The following is a 16,297-nucleotide window of genomic DNA, read 5'->3' as shown; positions in this document are numbered from 1 at the left end:
AGACAAGTTGAATTTATATAATGCTTTTAACAAAGAAAACATCCAAGAATGACTCTAAATTAGATATCAAACATTAATATGGAAATTAGGAGAGGTGACCAGTGGCATGGTTGAATATATAGCTTTTGGGAAAGTAGTTAACAGGAGAGGGGGGGAGGGGGAAAACTGAGAGAAAGTAAAGTGTTCAGAGGAATTGTAGAGCTAGACAGCTGTAAGTTCTGATAGTGATGAACAGAGAATACACAAATAGCGCAGAGTGAGAGCAACAAAAGGCTCAATGTGAGAACAAGGGTGGGGGTGATCATGGAGGTGGATTGTGAGAAATCATGAAGGAATTAGTCGATATGGACAAGAATTTGAAATCAATGTAATGGGGGGAAAAGTGCATAGGCTAGTTGGATAAAACAACAGTAACATACACTTAAATAGCAACTTTAATGGAGCAAAATGCTTCAAAGGTCTTCGCAGATCTTATCAGCTAAAATTAGACGATCACCTCAATAGGTTATATTAGGAGGCTGACCAGAAGCTTGGTCAAAGAGATGGGTCCTAAGAGATATTGGAAGAGTCAAGAAAGGTGGTGAAAAAGTAGAGCTGGATGTCATTAGGGTACAAGTGTTACATAGTGCAGTCAAAAGTTTCTGATCCACACCTTATTTCAGTGCAGCTCTTTGCTGCGAGGACAGGGTTGGTTAATCTACCCTTATATCTGGAGAATCATAATTATTTCAGATCATAAGTAAACAAATATTACAACATGCTGGTTAAGTAAGGGTTTAAAAGTTGCTTACCTGCAACCACTGGTGATTTTCTGTTGTCCAAAAGCTGCACAGTTGTGCTAGCTGTCACAACATTACTTTTATTTTCTGTCTCTATCAAAATGAATTATACTTTATTAGTGTCAAAGTAAAATGAATGTATCAGAAATAATTATTCTTTCTCAAATTCAAGTCTATTTTTGTGGACATTACCCCATTATTCATGCTTCTACAACAGTAGTATGTGAAAGTTTAGAGTATGAAGAGCCCATTTAATTTATCAAGCCTGCCGCATTTAGAGTCCATGTCTGATTATTTGATCATGAACTTCTTTCTTACGCCACCTGTATCTCTCCTACATTAGAAAACTTCCATTCCTTCTTTTACCTCCTTGGAAAAAGATAGTAATAATTCACCTCCTTGAAAAAAAACAATAAAGATAAAGTGCAAGAATCATTGTGCAATTACTCTCCAATCCTCAATCCTGTTTTCCAGCAGATATCAATCTAACAAATACTGTTTTCTTCCTGGGTTTTACAATACAATAGTATTAATTTAATTTTCAATTGGCTTCAGCCTGTGTTCTAGGTAATTTGTAGCATGAGCCTCGAAATTAGGCTGTCTTGACAAAAGTGCCAATACCTTTGAACTCAAGCTAAACATATCATTGATCTGTTGAATAGTAATGGATATTTTATAAGTTGATTCCATTTCACAAGGATACATCCAGTTAGTGTTTTTAATGCTTTCCATCATCAAGAGCAAATGGACTACAAAACGGCCAGTGGACTACAGTTTATAACATATCTACAAAGTGTTAAAATGGTTAACATTTTAACTGCATGACCATTGAGGAGAAATGTATCATTGATCAACAAATGGACCTGCTTTAACATCAAATAACAAGAAATGTAAAGTTGAGGAATAGCCTTGAAGTCGTGAGCAACTTCATTCATACTGCCTTAAACAGTGAGCGCTAACAGAAGCTCTATTAAGGTAACTTATCATGTTATGTCCATCGAAGAATAGTCAGAAACTACTGAAAAGATGGGCAAGTATTTCAGACTAACTTCTTGTTTTGTGACAATTTATATATTGTGTAAGTCTGATATTGTAGTTTTCATATCTTAATGTGCTTTACTATTTCTAAATTTTTTTTTATTCATTCAAGGAATGTGAGCATCTGCCCATCCCTAACTGCCCTTGAGAAGGTGGTGGTGAGCTACCTTATTGAACCACCTAAGTCCTTGTAGAGACAAGTCCAGTGCTGTTCAAAAGAGAATTCCAGGATTTTGACCCGGTAACAGTGCTGTAACAATGATATAGTTCCATGTCATAAAGGTATGTGACTTGTAGGGGAACTTTCAGGCGGTGGTGTTTCCATGCATTTTCTGTCCTTGTTTTTCTTGGTGGTAAAGGCTTTGGATTTGGAAGATGCTGTTGAAGGAATCTTAGTGAGTTGCTGCAGTGCATCTTTTAGATGGTATACACTGCTGCCACTGTGCCTCGGTGTTGGATGGAGCGAATTTTTAAGGATGTGGATGGGATGCTGATTAAGTAGGCTGCTTTGTCCTGGATGGTTTTGAGCTTCCTGAATGTTGTCGGAGCTGCACTCATCCAAGCAAGTATTATTTTGTAAATAACTGGTTGCATTTAAATAAACGAACGGTCACAGGAAAAGTACATTACAAACTGAGTCTAAGAGTTGGGACTTGGTGAAAGTAGGAATTTTGTGCAGAGGGAGTAAGAGGTACTGCTTTTTGCCTCCAAAACTTCTAGAGGGTCATGTTACAGATACATGTTTAATTTTATCTACATATAGCTTAAACTCGATCAAGTTGTTTGACAACACTAAAACTTTAAGCTAAGTTGATTAAGCACACAGAGCAAATAATTAAATGAATAAACCAAATTATTAATTGTTCATACAGAACTTGTGTTTGGTGGAAGAAGATAAAGTTATATCAGGATGGCAGTAGAGGTGGTGTGCTATAACTGCAACATGTGGGAGTTTGTGGAAATCATTGCAATCCCAGACAAAACGTAAATGTCTGAAGTTCAAGGAATTTCAGCTCAGAGCTGTTGAGCTGAGGTTTAAGGTGCAGATATTAGGGGGCATCAGGGAAGGAGGGAATGGAAGAGTTATCTGAGCACTCTGATCCTTGAGGCAGTCACACCCCTTATTTTAGGAAGTGGCACAGGTCTGGTTCGTGGCTAAGGACAGGGCGTAACTGCAAGTAGGCAGCCAAGGGGGCCCCAGGTGCAGTACTGGAGGAATCTCGGTCCTTTCCCCTTATCTAACAGGTACAAAGTACTGGCTGCCTGTGTGGATGATGGCAAAGTCTGCAGGGTGGATGAGCAAATTGACTATGGTATCATGGTATAGGAGACCATTCAAGTGAAAAGCAATGGGATATTAGTGGACAACACAGTCCGGGGTGGGGGGGTAGATACTATTTTCTGCAGTCATAATGGGAGCTCTGAAAATTGTGTTGCCTGCCCAGTGCTAGGGTTTAAAGGGCTTGAAAAGATCTTGGAGTGGGTGGTGGAATATTCAGTTGGCGTAGTCCGTGTAGAAACTGATGACATAGGTAAAATGATGTTCTGCTGAGAGTGTTTGAAGAGCTACGGTCAAAATTAGAATGCAGAACCTCAAAGGTAATAATTACTGGACTGTTACCTGAGCCACACACCAATTTGCATTGTTCCAAGCAGATTAGAGAACTAAACACATGGCTCAAAGAGTGGTGTGAAAAGAAGAGGTTTTGACTCATAAGCACAAGCACCAGTAATCGTTTATTCTGCTGGGGTGGACTCCACTTAAACATGACTGGGGTCAGTTTCCTGGTAAATCACAAAAGCAGGGCTGTAGATAGGGCTTTAAATTAAAAAAGGGTGTGGGTGAGGTGGGGTGTGGTGGCGTTGGCTAATGGTGGGTGGTACAGTTCCAATGAGGGAAAATATAAAGAGAAACATCAAGTCCACAGAGCTGTGTAATATTTTTGGTAAAAATAAGAGAGTGTGACAGGAAGGGACAGCAATCTATATTAATGAGTTAGATGAAAGGACTGTGTGTAATGTAGCCAAATTTGTTGAAGATATAAAGTTAGATGGGAACATAGGGCAGAATTTTATGTTTGGCATGCGGGCCCATGCCTGACACGCCTGAGTGTAATATGACACGTGATGACATCGGGCGAGCATCCCCACTGATAATTGAAAGGCCTATTAAGGTCATTGACAAGCCCGTTCAGCCTTACGGTTGGCGGGCAGACGAAAAGGCCAAGTGGCCTTTATATTTTTTAGGAAACCTCATCCACAAGTGGGATGAGGTTTCCTAAAGCAAATAAACAATAACTGAAAACTTTATTTTTGAATTAAAAACATGTCCCAGCTCATGTGACAGAGTCACATGAGGGAACATGTTTTAAAAATTTTTTTTACCATCTTTAATAATTTTTTTTAAAGGCACTTCAATCTCCCTGAGGCAACGCCGTGCCCCAGGGAGATTGAAGCACTCTTTTGCGCGCATGCCCCCTCTCCCTCCTCCTGCACAGGTAGCGCTCAGCAAACGTGATCCACGCAGGGCAGGCCCGAGTGAAATCGCAGAACGGCTTCTCGACTTCCCCCGCCCGCTCCTGCCGAGCCTGCCCAACCAGGGAAAAACTCTGGCCAGAAACTGTGAAGAAGTCGCAAAGAGTCTGTAGATCATTTAGATAGGTTAAGTGAGTGGGAAGAAGGTGGCAGATGGAGTAATAATGTGAAGGAAACATGAGATTATTTACTTTGGTAGGAAGAATAGAAAAGACTGAATTTTTTTAAATGGAAAAGAACAATGAAATGTTATTATTTGGAGGGATATGGGTGTCCTTCCTGTGTTTCTTGTACATGTAGGTACAATTAAGAAGGCAAGTGGTATGCTGACCTCCATTGCAAGGGGTTGGAGTATAAGAGCAAGGAAGTGTTCCTGCAACTGTACAGGGTTTTGGCAAGACGTCATCCGGAGTACTTTGTGCAACCTGGTCTCTGTGCCTGAGGAAGAATGTATTTGTCTTGGATGGGATGCAATGGCGGTTCAGCAGATTGACTTGGGGAATGAGAGGATTGTCTTATGAGAAGAAGAGGACAGCCATAATCGACTGAGATGAAGAGGAATTTCTTCACCCAGAAAACTTTGTGAATATTTGGAATTCTTTACCTTAGATGACTGTTGATGAATATATTCAAGGCTGAGATCAATAGATTATGAGACTCTATGGGAATCAAGGAATATGGGAATCAAACAGCAATGTTGAATTGAGATCAAAGAGGAACCGTGATCTTATTAAATGATGGAGCAAGTTCAATGTGGCATACTTTTGCTCCTATTTCTCATGTTCTCAAATTTTTAGCTAGAACACATAGCTTTACAGCATATTGGAGTAAGGGAAAAATGTCAGGGCATTTCACATTGTCTTTATGGACTGGATTTTCGCCAAGTTGGGATGCCTTGGGAGCCCCTTAGAAATTGTTGGGGGTCCCAATTCTGGGATTCCCTACCCTGTTCCTGGTGTTTCTGATTTTTAGGAGTGCCTTTTAAGGCTGCAGGCTAGTTTGGGCAATGAGCCTTCACCCTGCGCTCCAGACCTGGGATCAGTTCCATTGCGTGGTAGGGATATCCCATTCCTCCGCAATTTTCATGGAGCCAAATTTTCATGGAGTTGAGCCAGATTTTCAACAGGCTAATGAATTTCTGGGCTGTCAGCCAAGTCTCATGTATTCTTGGCTGAGAGCCAAGACATCCATTGGAGTACTAAAAGACCTGAGTCCCAGAGAAAACATTCCTTGAGTGACAGCTCTGGCTCTCTTATCTACACTGTCAAACGTACAATATTTGTTAACACAAGATAAAGTAGTTTCAAGTACTTGGAGTTTCAATTGTTAATACTTTGAAGAGTTTGGATAATTGACACTTCCATTGGGCTGTAGCAACAAGGAATTAATTTTAAGAAAGTGGGAAGTTATCAATGAATAACTGTTTTTAAAGCTTACTTTATACACATCCCATTGTCACAACTGGGTTCATTCGTTCTATACAGTGGATGAATGGGCTTGGAAGTGCCATAACTTGGCATGAGGGACATGAAGAGCCATAGGGATTGGTTGGGGACATGTCTTGGCATGGGGGCATGAGGGGCCATTCAGGTTGTTTGGGGGACATACCTTGGCATGGGGTCATTAAGGGCCACAGGGGTGGGTGGGGTGCATGAGATGGCATTGGTAGGTTAAGGGGGCGGGGGGGGGGGGGTCTGTGTGTGGGTGTTAAGGGGCTGTGAGGAGTGAGGGCTGGAGGGCCTTTCTATTTTTATTATAATTGGGACAAAGGCACAGCACCAAGGCAGGCCTTTTAAACAGCCCCCGTCTGCACCCAGCAACCCCTGTGGTTGCCTCTGAACCTTTTTCCTGGTCAGTGGCCTGACTGCAGCCCACAACTGCCTCGATGCCACCCATCACTGCCACCCCCTAACCCCCACCCCCAGCAATGTAAGTCCCATCCTGTGGGCACTTTCTCCAGAGGCAGGCGGGCTGAGCTGAGAATTTTCCCACTCCTGCTATCCATCTCAAGGATGAAAATCCAGCCCTATATGGTTTAACAGACCAGTATTAATGTCATGTCATTCACGGCACATGTAAAAATGCAAGCTTCAGCTCCTTGGAACATCAGCTTGTGAAAACTGCCTTTCTGCTAGGAACACAAATTAAAGTTGTTGGGGAAAAAACCAAACTGTAACAGCTGAGAAGATTAGAACATAGCGAACCATCGATTTAAATCTCATATTTAACCATTCCTGCTGCTGACTGTTGAATGTCCTGTAATTTTTTGAGTTGCATAAATACTAAAACTCATTAACAACTTCTGAAGCTTCCGCTCAGCCTGCCAATGGCCAGCTGCTCCCTTGCAATGTTAGCATCCCGGTTTGGACCAATCTCCCCCTGGTTCAAGCTAATATTGTAGCCTTGCAGTGCGGGTTAGGAGAATGCCTCGACCTGTGCTGAGAGCACAGCATACAGTCCAGTGTGCGGAGCTGCCGCCAATCGGTTCGGTGGAGTGGGGCAGAGGTGGGGTTTTGGGCAGCCATGCAGTGCACTAAGCTCTGGCCATCCAAGTGGTGGCCAGCACTCTTTGGGAAATGTTAAGGGGTCTTCACACTTAACAGGACAGTTTCTTAGTACACCCATGCTAACCGCGTGTCTCCCTCAATCATCCTGCAGGAGGTGTACATCAGGATCATGCAGCCTGGTGAACTAGCTGTCTGCCTGATGGCCTACAGAGTGCGAAGACAACGGAGGAGAGTGACTGAGGCTCCTGGCTATGCAGAGGCAGGAGCAGCAATCTCAGGAAGAAGTGGCAGCTGGAGCTCCTGCACATGCTGCCAAGGAGCCACAGCGAGCCATCACTGGTGGCACCTAGCGACACCCAGGGTCTATAGATGCTGCCTTTCATTCCTGCAGATGATGAGAATCAGTGTCGCTGAAGACTGCACATGTCTAGGGAACTGTTCAGTCACATCTGCCACTACTGGAGGGTTTGGTGCTACAGGGACATGGAGAGAGTCTGTGGCTGATGGCACCCATGCGGTGGCCTCAGTATGCAGCACAGCGATGGTATAAAGAGGCTCATGCTGCAGCTCGGAACTTGGTGGAACAAACCATTGGGATGCTGAAGATGAGGTTCCGGTGCCTGGACCGGTCTGGTTGGAGCCCTGCAATATAGTTCTCAGAGGGTGTCACACATCATCATCGTCTGCTGTACCCTTTACAACTGATGCTACAACAGGGAGAGGAACTGGCTGAGGAGGAGATGGAGGAACTGGAGGTCTCCTCCAATGAGGAAGGTGCCAATGGGGATGGGGGTGAGGAGGTCCTCAAAGGTGATGATGACGGGGATGAGGCCCTTGCACTGGCTCGATGAGGCGGGCATGTTTGGAAGGCTCTCATAGCTGCTGATTTGTGGAGGATGCTGATGACATGCAGTGAGGAGACACCATAGATCCTCACATTACATCTGTGAATGTTTGACTACTGTCTGGCTTATGGCAGCGCGAATACCCTCTGTGATAATGCTCCTGTCATGGAGATGCAATGCATGCCCTAACAGTCGCTAGATTCCAGGAGGATGATGACAACATGCAGTGAGGACACTCCATAGCTCTTCACATAGCCTCTGTGAATGTCTGACTCCTGTATGGCTGAGGGCAGCTTGCTTGTGATCAGGCTCATATCATAGAGATGCAGCCATGAAACTCTAAAAGCATCTGATCCTAAGTCTGCCTTAATCACCTGAGCCCTTCAGGAGCACAGCGTCACTGGTCACAGATGTTGAAGAGATGAGGGCCAGCCCCAACTGAAAGGTGCTGAGAGCACACAGAGAGAATGACGAAACTCTGTGACACCTGCCCATGACATTCTGGCAACAACGACAAGCACCATCAAGATGCAAGCATTAGTAATGTGTCCAGGGAGTGTGAGACCAGCCCATCACTTTGGTCTGAAGGCTGCACAGAGCACAGGGAAGAGGTCCTGGACTGAGACACCTGCCTTTATCTTGTGCAGAAAGGTTTCACATCTGAGTGACACAAACACTGCTCATCATAAAAAGGAGCCAAAGGCGGAGAGACATTCTTGGGAATTTATTGACAATAGTGAACAGTATGTACAAGTGATTAACACCCATGCCAAGGCTGTGCAACTAATTCTTCTTAACCTTTTTAACCCTGCTGCTACGTCTTGGTGCTCCACGGACATTTACAGCGGAGGTGGAGGCAGCCTGCTGACTGCAATGCCCTGTCTGTGATGATCTTGGCGGGCGTCCTCTGAACGGCTGAGACTTGGAGGCCCCAGCCTGCTTTCAGGGTCCTGCTGTGAGGTAGTGGCACCCTCCTTGGCCTGTGGAGCTGGAGCAACTGAGGTCAGAGGAAGAGGGGATTCGAATGGGCCAGACACTCCCGGAGTCACCTGGGTGTACACCTGCTGATCCTCCTCTCTATGGGTGTCCGAGAGCCCCATGCTGACTCCTTGAGCAGAAGGGGTAGCTGGAGTGAGATCGAGCTGCTCGGCACCCTTCTTGCGTACACACTGTTGGCGGCCAACTATGGCATCAGCGATGGAGTTCAGCAGTGCAGGACCAATGTCCTGGACCTAGGTCTCCATGGGGGCCACCATCCTACCAGCGTTGACCCCAGTGCGTTGGCATGCTGGCGATATCACCTCAGAGTGAAGGCAGATGGACTCCTCCATCATGCCTTGCTATCTGAAGAGTGCAGCAGGCACGTTCCTGATGTTCCCGAGCTTGCTTTTTCAGTTCAAGTAACTGTGACATGACCGAGTCTGGAGCCTCGTCATCTGACTCAAACTCAGTAAATTTCTGGCCTCCGGCAGTCCTCCGAGTGCCGGACACCATGGAAGTCCCTGTGAGAGCCTGCTGTGGATCAGACAGTGCAATGTGCTCACCAGATTATGATCCCGAGGTTATTCTAAAGCTAGGCCCCACTGAGGTGTGTGTCTCTGTGCGGGTGGAGGGTGTGGGTGAGCGCTGTGATGGTACTTCAAGGAGGATGCCTTCAGATTCCTCTCCACAGGCGTCTCTGGGACTTGATTGGAGGCCCTGGGTTGTGGATTTCATCGGCTGTTTCCCAGATGTGCCCCTGGAAGCAGGGAGAAATAATGAGTGCATAGCAGTGGCCTGTGAAACAGGACACATCTTTCACAGCATGGTTGTCTGATGGATGTTGCAATGCTGGACCCTCACTTCGTAGAGCAGCACCGAACTTATCACCAGCACAGGAATGGTCCAGATCATCGCTGACCAGCTGGATGGCTCTGTTCTCAAAGTCCATGAGGACCTTGATTTCAGGCATTCCTCCACCGGTCTGCAACCTCTCCCTGCTGTTGTGTGCCAGCTTATCCTGCATGAATAGAGATGGAGAAAGTGTAAGCAGGATGCCTGCCAGGCCAGATGATATGTGCCTGGCATGTGTAGGCGGTGAGTGGTCCCATGGATGGGATAAGGACAATGACAGTGAGTGTGAGAGACTGAATGGTGATGTCCCTTGAACCGACAGTGAATGAGGGCTGTGTGGATGTGTGATGGACTTGTGAGCGTATGAGTTGAAAGTGATGAGAAGAGTGACTTACTCTGGCAAAATGGAGGGGATCATTCATCCTCTTGCGGCACTGGGTGGCTGTCCACTTCTGAAGAGTATTGGCGCTGATCATCACTGCCACTGCCTTCCAAGCCTGGTTGGTCATGTGACTGCCCATCCTGCAGCCAGAGTGAGCTTAGGGGACATCCCGGCAGGGCTCCACAGCGTCCAAAAGGCATTCCAGTGACGCGCCACTAAACCTGTGGGCTGCAGTTTTTGCCTTTCAGGGCCATGCCTACCCTGCAGCCATCGTGCTCTGGAAGCACTGAGGTGTGTGCGTGAGGCTGGACTTTAAATATGGCACCTGGTGTGATGAAGCGGCGGGGTGATGCAGGCGGGCGAACGAGTGCCCGCCCACCATGGAAACGGCGTTTCCCGGGAATGCATAAATAATGTGGCAGGTTGGGACGATACGGCGGCATGAAAACCCGCCAGCCAAAATGTCCTTTTACCTGCCCGCTACTGCACTGGGTGCAAATCTGGGATGATTCCCTCCCTGGCTTTTGCTTCCAATGTTGCAGTGAAATACTCAATCAAGCAGTGTAGAGAATCACAGTTCCAGATTTTGATATGGTTTTACTGAATTATTGCAGCAGTCAGCTGAATATGGTGTCTCAGGAGTGGGCATGATTATTTGCTGGAAATTGTAGCATTGGGAATAAGATTGGGAGTAAGACAGGGAGTGGTGAGTCTGTGGAATTCGCTACCACAGAAAACAGTTGAGGCCAGAACGTTGCATGTTTTCAAGAAGGAGTTAGAAATAGCTCTTAGGGCGAAGGGGATCAAAGGAAAAAGGGGAAAAGCGGGAACAGGCTATTGAGTTGGATGATCAGCCATGACCATAACGAATGGTGGAGCAGGCTCGAAGGGCTGAATGGCCTACTCCTGATCCTATTTTCTATGTTTCTAAAACAGTGATAGCATTTAAAATGAACATTGGCCTGGGTGAAAATTGTAAGGGTATAGGAAAGAATTCCAAAGGCTTTGAAGAGAATTCATGGATTCAAAACTATGGAGAGTGATGGAACCTCAAACGCATCGAAAATATCGGTGATACAAATAATGGGCTGCATCTTACAGGACGTGGTGTGGGGGGTGGTGGGGGAGGGTTGGTGGGAGGCAGAGGGCTCATACCCCTTCACCCAGAAGGAAAGTCGGCTGGAAGCCAATTTGCTCCATGCCAGCCCACCTCATTACCATAAGACACCATAGGGGTGCTAAATTAATGGAGAGTAGAACTTCCACCCCTCACTGGAGAGGAGCTGCCAGCCAATCTGATTAGCCAGCAGCTCCAGTATTCATGGCAGCCTCAAGATTTCATTAGTGGGCACTGCTGGAACTGTAACCAGTCCCAAGAAGAAGGTCCAATGGATCCTGGAATGAAGTAAATCTGGGGTATTGGATGAGGAGGATTTGGCCAGTTTAGGGAAGGGGGAGCTGGTTGGGGATGGTGGGTTTTGGAGAGCAGGCAGGTAGGGGTGGGGGGGTGGGGGGGTACCATCTTAGGGGGACTGCCCCCTGATGTGCAAAAGGCAATAGTATTCCCCCTTCATCCTGTGCTTTTAAAAATGTTTTAATTAGATAACCTGTCCATTCCTGTCTGACTGCCCACGCCAACTGTACTATGGTGTGGGCAGCGTGTTATTGAGGTCAATTGGCTGGCTAACATGCTCAATTGACCCATAATTATTTATTTAAATATGGTGGGCGGGTTGCTAATTTCAGCGCCAGTGCACCTGCTATGTTATGGGGGTGAGTTTGGGGGTGGATGGGAAAGCGGTGGGCTGGGCACCCCCACTATTTTAGATGCTCCTCCTGCTGAAAACACACCCAGGGGCACGTAAAATCCAGCCCAATGTGTTATCATTATGAAGTTTACAAGATTATTATATTTTGGGACTCTATCATTAAATTTAGGGCCAATGAAGAGGCTCTTGTGACCTGTTCTGCAGACTGACTAGCAGTCAGTCTGGGTGGTTTGAATGTTAGAGATCAAAGGAAGATTCACACTGTTTTACTGAAAAGAAGTTGCAAGGTATTTACACGCAGAGACAATGGCAGCAGTCTGGGTTTACAGTGAGTAGACTCTGAGGACAAGATTTTATGACCCGCCCGGATCATCTGATCCTGCCTAAATTCAGTGGACTTTTGGCTGGGCTGCTGAATCTCCTGTGGCAGGTCCCGCTTTAACAGGGCTAAAAAATCTTGGTGTGAGTGACCCAAAGTCCCAGAAAGGTGTTGTTGGGATTGGGCTATAAATAGTTGTGCTGTAAACTGTCCACTTACTTCTAGGATGAAAGAGAGGTAGCATCAAAGATAGCTAATTAGTATTTCTACTTGGATGCAAGGTTGATATGTTTCACATTGCCATGAGGAAGAGGGCAGAGGAAACAATTTTTGAGATCAGGTTACAGACTTTCCTATAAATCAATGAATATCATTGACAGACAATAATTTTGTGTGGGCAGCAGAGAGAAGAAGCTGCTTGACTTTGAAAACTGGATGCATGGGGGAGACAGTCTCTAGTATCCTGCAGCCTTCTACAGATTCCAAGAGCTTTGTTCTGGCATGGTCAGGGGGAAGAAAAATCATTGAAAAAGGTTTTACTGCTGATGGTGGACTTAAGAAACTCTCCCAAAACTGAGGAAAGTGCCTGGAGATGGTCACTCAAAGTTTTACTCAGTGAAACGTTTCTGTAGTTTAAGGTATAAATTGTTTACAAAAGGAAGAGAGTGTTTATTCTTTTAGTGTAATAGTGCTTTTAGTCATTCATTACAGTAAAAGCTTAAAAACATGAAATCTAGACGTGTCATTTTTTTTTAGCTGGTAACTGGAAGCTTGAATTTCATTTTAAATGTTATCAATCTCTACAGAGGTTGTTGACAAATGGCAAATCTTGGAATAGTGACAGATAAGAGGAAGGGTTTAGACACACAGGAATGACCAGGCACCTTAGAAATCAGTCATGTAAGGATGATGGATTATTTGAAACATGAGAAGTAAAAGAAAGAACAAGTCTTGAACATGAAGGAAAGGGGAATTGGGTTGCTCTGCTAACTCTGTTAAGGATGGATGGCATCACATCATCTTGTCTGATTTTCTTCTATTCATTACACTTAAATGATCTAACATACCCTGGGATAAGGGCAGTTAACCTGTACCACTCATGGTTTTGGTCAGAGATCAGCTGGCGATTATTTTGTCGTAGTTTAGTATGAATTTCACTTGTGTGTGAAATTGGGTGGGACAGTATTGGGCATTTTGTATAGTCCAGCAAATTATATAACAAAAACTTATTTTTGTTAACTTTTTTACTGCGAGGCAATTTTAGGATTTTAGATGCAAAATAAATAAAGTTTTTTTAAACTTTCAGTTTGGTCAGCTTTAGTTCATCAGCACTTGTCTCAGACACGTATGTGCTGTTTTCAATCCAGAAGAATAAAATTTCATAATATACTTTATAGATAAATGCTTCAATCTTTTGCTGGTATAAAATTTCATCCTTCCAGCCTTGACTTTATACTGGTGTACCACCAGCAGATCCACTTGGGCAAATCCAGCCCTGGACTGAGGCCAGCCTCAGCCTTTGATCTTTGTTTCATATCTCCGCGAAACACTGAATGCCAGTGTGATGACTTGATGCAATCACACTGCTGTCAATGTTCATCTCCTAGGCCTCTAGATTTACATGGTTATGAAACATATTTATAGACAATCATTATATTCTTATTTATAGACATAACCTTTTATTGCTTTAGTCCATTTACATAGAGTCCAGCTGTAGGCATGCATCAGAATTTTATACGGAGCAAGTGTTTTTTGCTTTGTGCTAAATGTCAGATTGTAATTAGTGTATACCTAGCTGTGACTGTGTACAAAGATAAACAATACGCAGAAAATTATTTATTGTTCTCGAGGAAATCAACGTCATTTTGCGTCATGTTCAAAGGTAATACAACATGATCTAGAATAACAGATGTATTCCAGATAGTTTGCATATTATGCAATGGTATAATTGCTTAACTCCTTTACCAAAGGGTCAAGAGAACTCATTTGATTTTACACCATAACAATTCGAACTTCATCAGGTGAATTATTACATTATGCTCTGTAACTCATGTTCTGTAACTCTCGACTAGGTGGAGTCATACCTAGCACTAAGGAAGATGGTTGTGGTTGTTGGAGGTCAGTCATCTCAGCTCCAGGACATCACTGCAGGAGGTCCTCAGGATAGTGTCCTAGACCCAAACATCTTCAGCTGCTTCATCAATGGACATAAGGTCTGAAGTGGGGATGTTCGTTGATGATTGCACAATGTTCAGCACCATTCGTGACTCCTCAGATACTGAAGCAGTCTATGCCCAAATGTAGCAAAACCTGGACAATATCCAGGCTAGACAAGTGGCTAGCAACATTCCTGCCACAAAAGTGTCAGGCAATAGCCATTTCCAACAAGGGAGAATCTATCCAGCGTCCCTTGACATTTGACACCATTACCATCATAGAATCTTCCACTATCAACATCCTGGGGGTTACCATTGATCAGAAACTGAACTGGACTGGCCATATAAATATTGTGATTACAAGAGCCGATCAGAGGCTAGGAATCCTGCAGTGAGTAACTCACCTCCTGACTGCACAAAGCCTGTCCACAGTCTACAAGGCACAAGTCAGGAGTGTGATGGAATACTCTCCCCTTGCCTGGATGAATGCAGCTCCAACAACAGTTAAGAAGCTCAATACCATCCAGGACAAAGCAGCCCGCTTGATTGGCACCCCTCCCACAAACATTCACTCCCTCCACCACCGACTCACAGTAACAGCAATGAGTACCGTGCGCTGTAGAAACTCAGCAAGGCTCCTTAAACAGTACCTTCCAAACCCATGATAACTACCATCTAGAAGGACAAGGGCAACAGGCAGCTGGAAGTTCCCCTCCTAGCCACTCACATCCTGACTTGGAAATATATCGCCATTCCTTCACTGTTGCTGGGTCAAAATTCTGGAACTCCCTCTCTTAACAGCACTGTGCATATTTCTACACCACAGGGACATTTTTTAATTCATTCATGGGATGTGGGCTTTGCTGGCTGGGCCAGCATTTATTGTCCATCCCTAGTTGCCCTTGAGAAGGTGGTGGTGAGCTGCCTTCTTCAACCGCTGCAGTTCATGTGGTGTAGGTACATCCACAGTGCTGTTCGGGAGTTTTGACCCAGCGACAGTGATAGGTGGAGGCAAAGGAAAGATTGCCAAAGATGTCATAAACAAAAGGTCATAGGGGTATTGACGGTGGTGATATTAGCTAAAGGATGTGCTAATGGTGACATCAAGAGTAGAAAGCAGGATGAGCAAGTGACAGATGGCCCTAATGGGGGTGGGGTGGGGGGAGGGGATCGAAATAGACTAAAAGGTGGGAATAAAACAGTGTGGAAATAAGTTGTAAAAATAATTATAGAAATAGGTGGGAAAATAAAAAAAATATAAAAAAATATACATAATAATTATTAGAAATAAGGGGATAAAAAAAAGGGTGAAGATGGAGGAGAGAGTTCATGATCTGAAGTTGTTGAACTCAATGTTAAGTTCGGAAGGCTGTAAAGTGCCTAATCAGAAGATGAGGTGCTATTCCTCCAGTTTGCGTTGAGCTTCACTGGAACATTGCAGTAGGCCAAGGACGGACATGTGGGCATGAGAGCAGGGTGGTGTGTTGAAACGGCAAACTACAGGAAGGTCTGGGTCATGCTTGCCAACAGACCGAAGGTGTTCAGCTATAATCTCCTTAATAATAGATTCCAGCATTTCCCCAATGACAGATGTTAAATTTATTGACCTGTAATTTCCTACTTTCTGTCTCCCTCCTTTCTTGAATAGAGGAGTTACATTTGCTATTTTCCAATCTGATGGGACCTTTCCAGAATTTTAGAAAATCAAATCCAATGGAGCTACTATCTCAGTAACCTCTTAAGACCCTAGGATAAAGTCCATCAGGACTTGGGGACCTATTAGCTTTTAGTTCTAATAATTTTCTAAGTACCCTGTCCCTGGTGATTGTAATTGTTTTAAGTTTCTCCCTCCCTTTCACCTTTTGATTCATAATTATTTCTGGGATGTAATTTGTATCTTCCACAGTGAAGAGAGATGCAAAATATCTGTTCAATTCATCCACATATCCTTGTTTTCCATTATTAATTCCCTCGATACTCACTAGAGGACCAGCACTCACTTTAGTTACTCTTTTCCTTTTTAAATTCCTGGAAAAACTCTTACTGCTTGTTTTTATATTTCTAGCTTGCTTTCTCTCATACTCTAATTTCTCCCTCCTTATTCTTTTAGTCATTCTTTGCTGTTTTTTTTTGC

The 16,297-nt window shown here is 44.4% G+C and overlaps 1 protein-coding gene across 1 annotated transcript in view; it reads right to left on the bottom strand.

Annotated features, from left to right (window-relative positions):
• The window catches only part of cacna2d3a (calcium channel, voltage-dependent, alpha 2/delta subunit 3a), a 1,018,794-nt gene that overhangs the window by 205,898 nt on the left and 796,599 nt on the right, over positions 1-16,297 (bottom strand). The window contains exon 27 of the mRNA XM_041191614.1: positions 792-872. Coding sequence (XP_041047548.1) covers positions 792-872 — 81 coding nt within the window. The remainder of the gene's footprint in view (positions 1-791; positions 873-16,297) is intronic.

Source organism: Carcharodon carcharias, chromosome 7 (genome assembly GCF_017639515.1).
Source record: "Carcharodon carcharias isolate sCarCar2 chromosome 7, sCarCar2.pri, whole genome shotgun sequence".
NCBI lineage: Eukaryota > Metazoa > Chordata > Chondrichthyes > Lamniformes > Lamnidae > Carcharodon > Carcharodon carcharias.
Note: the sequence above shows the minus strand (reverse complement) of the source record. Positions and strands in the feature narration are given on the sequence as shown.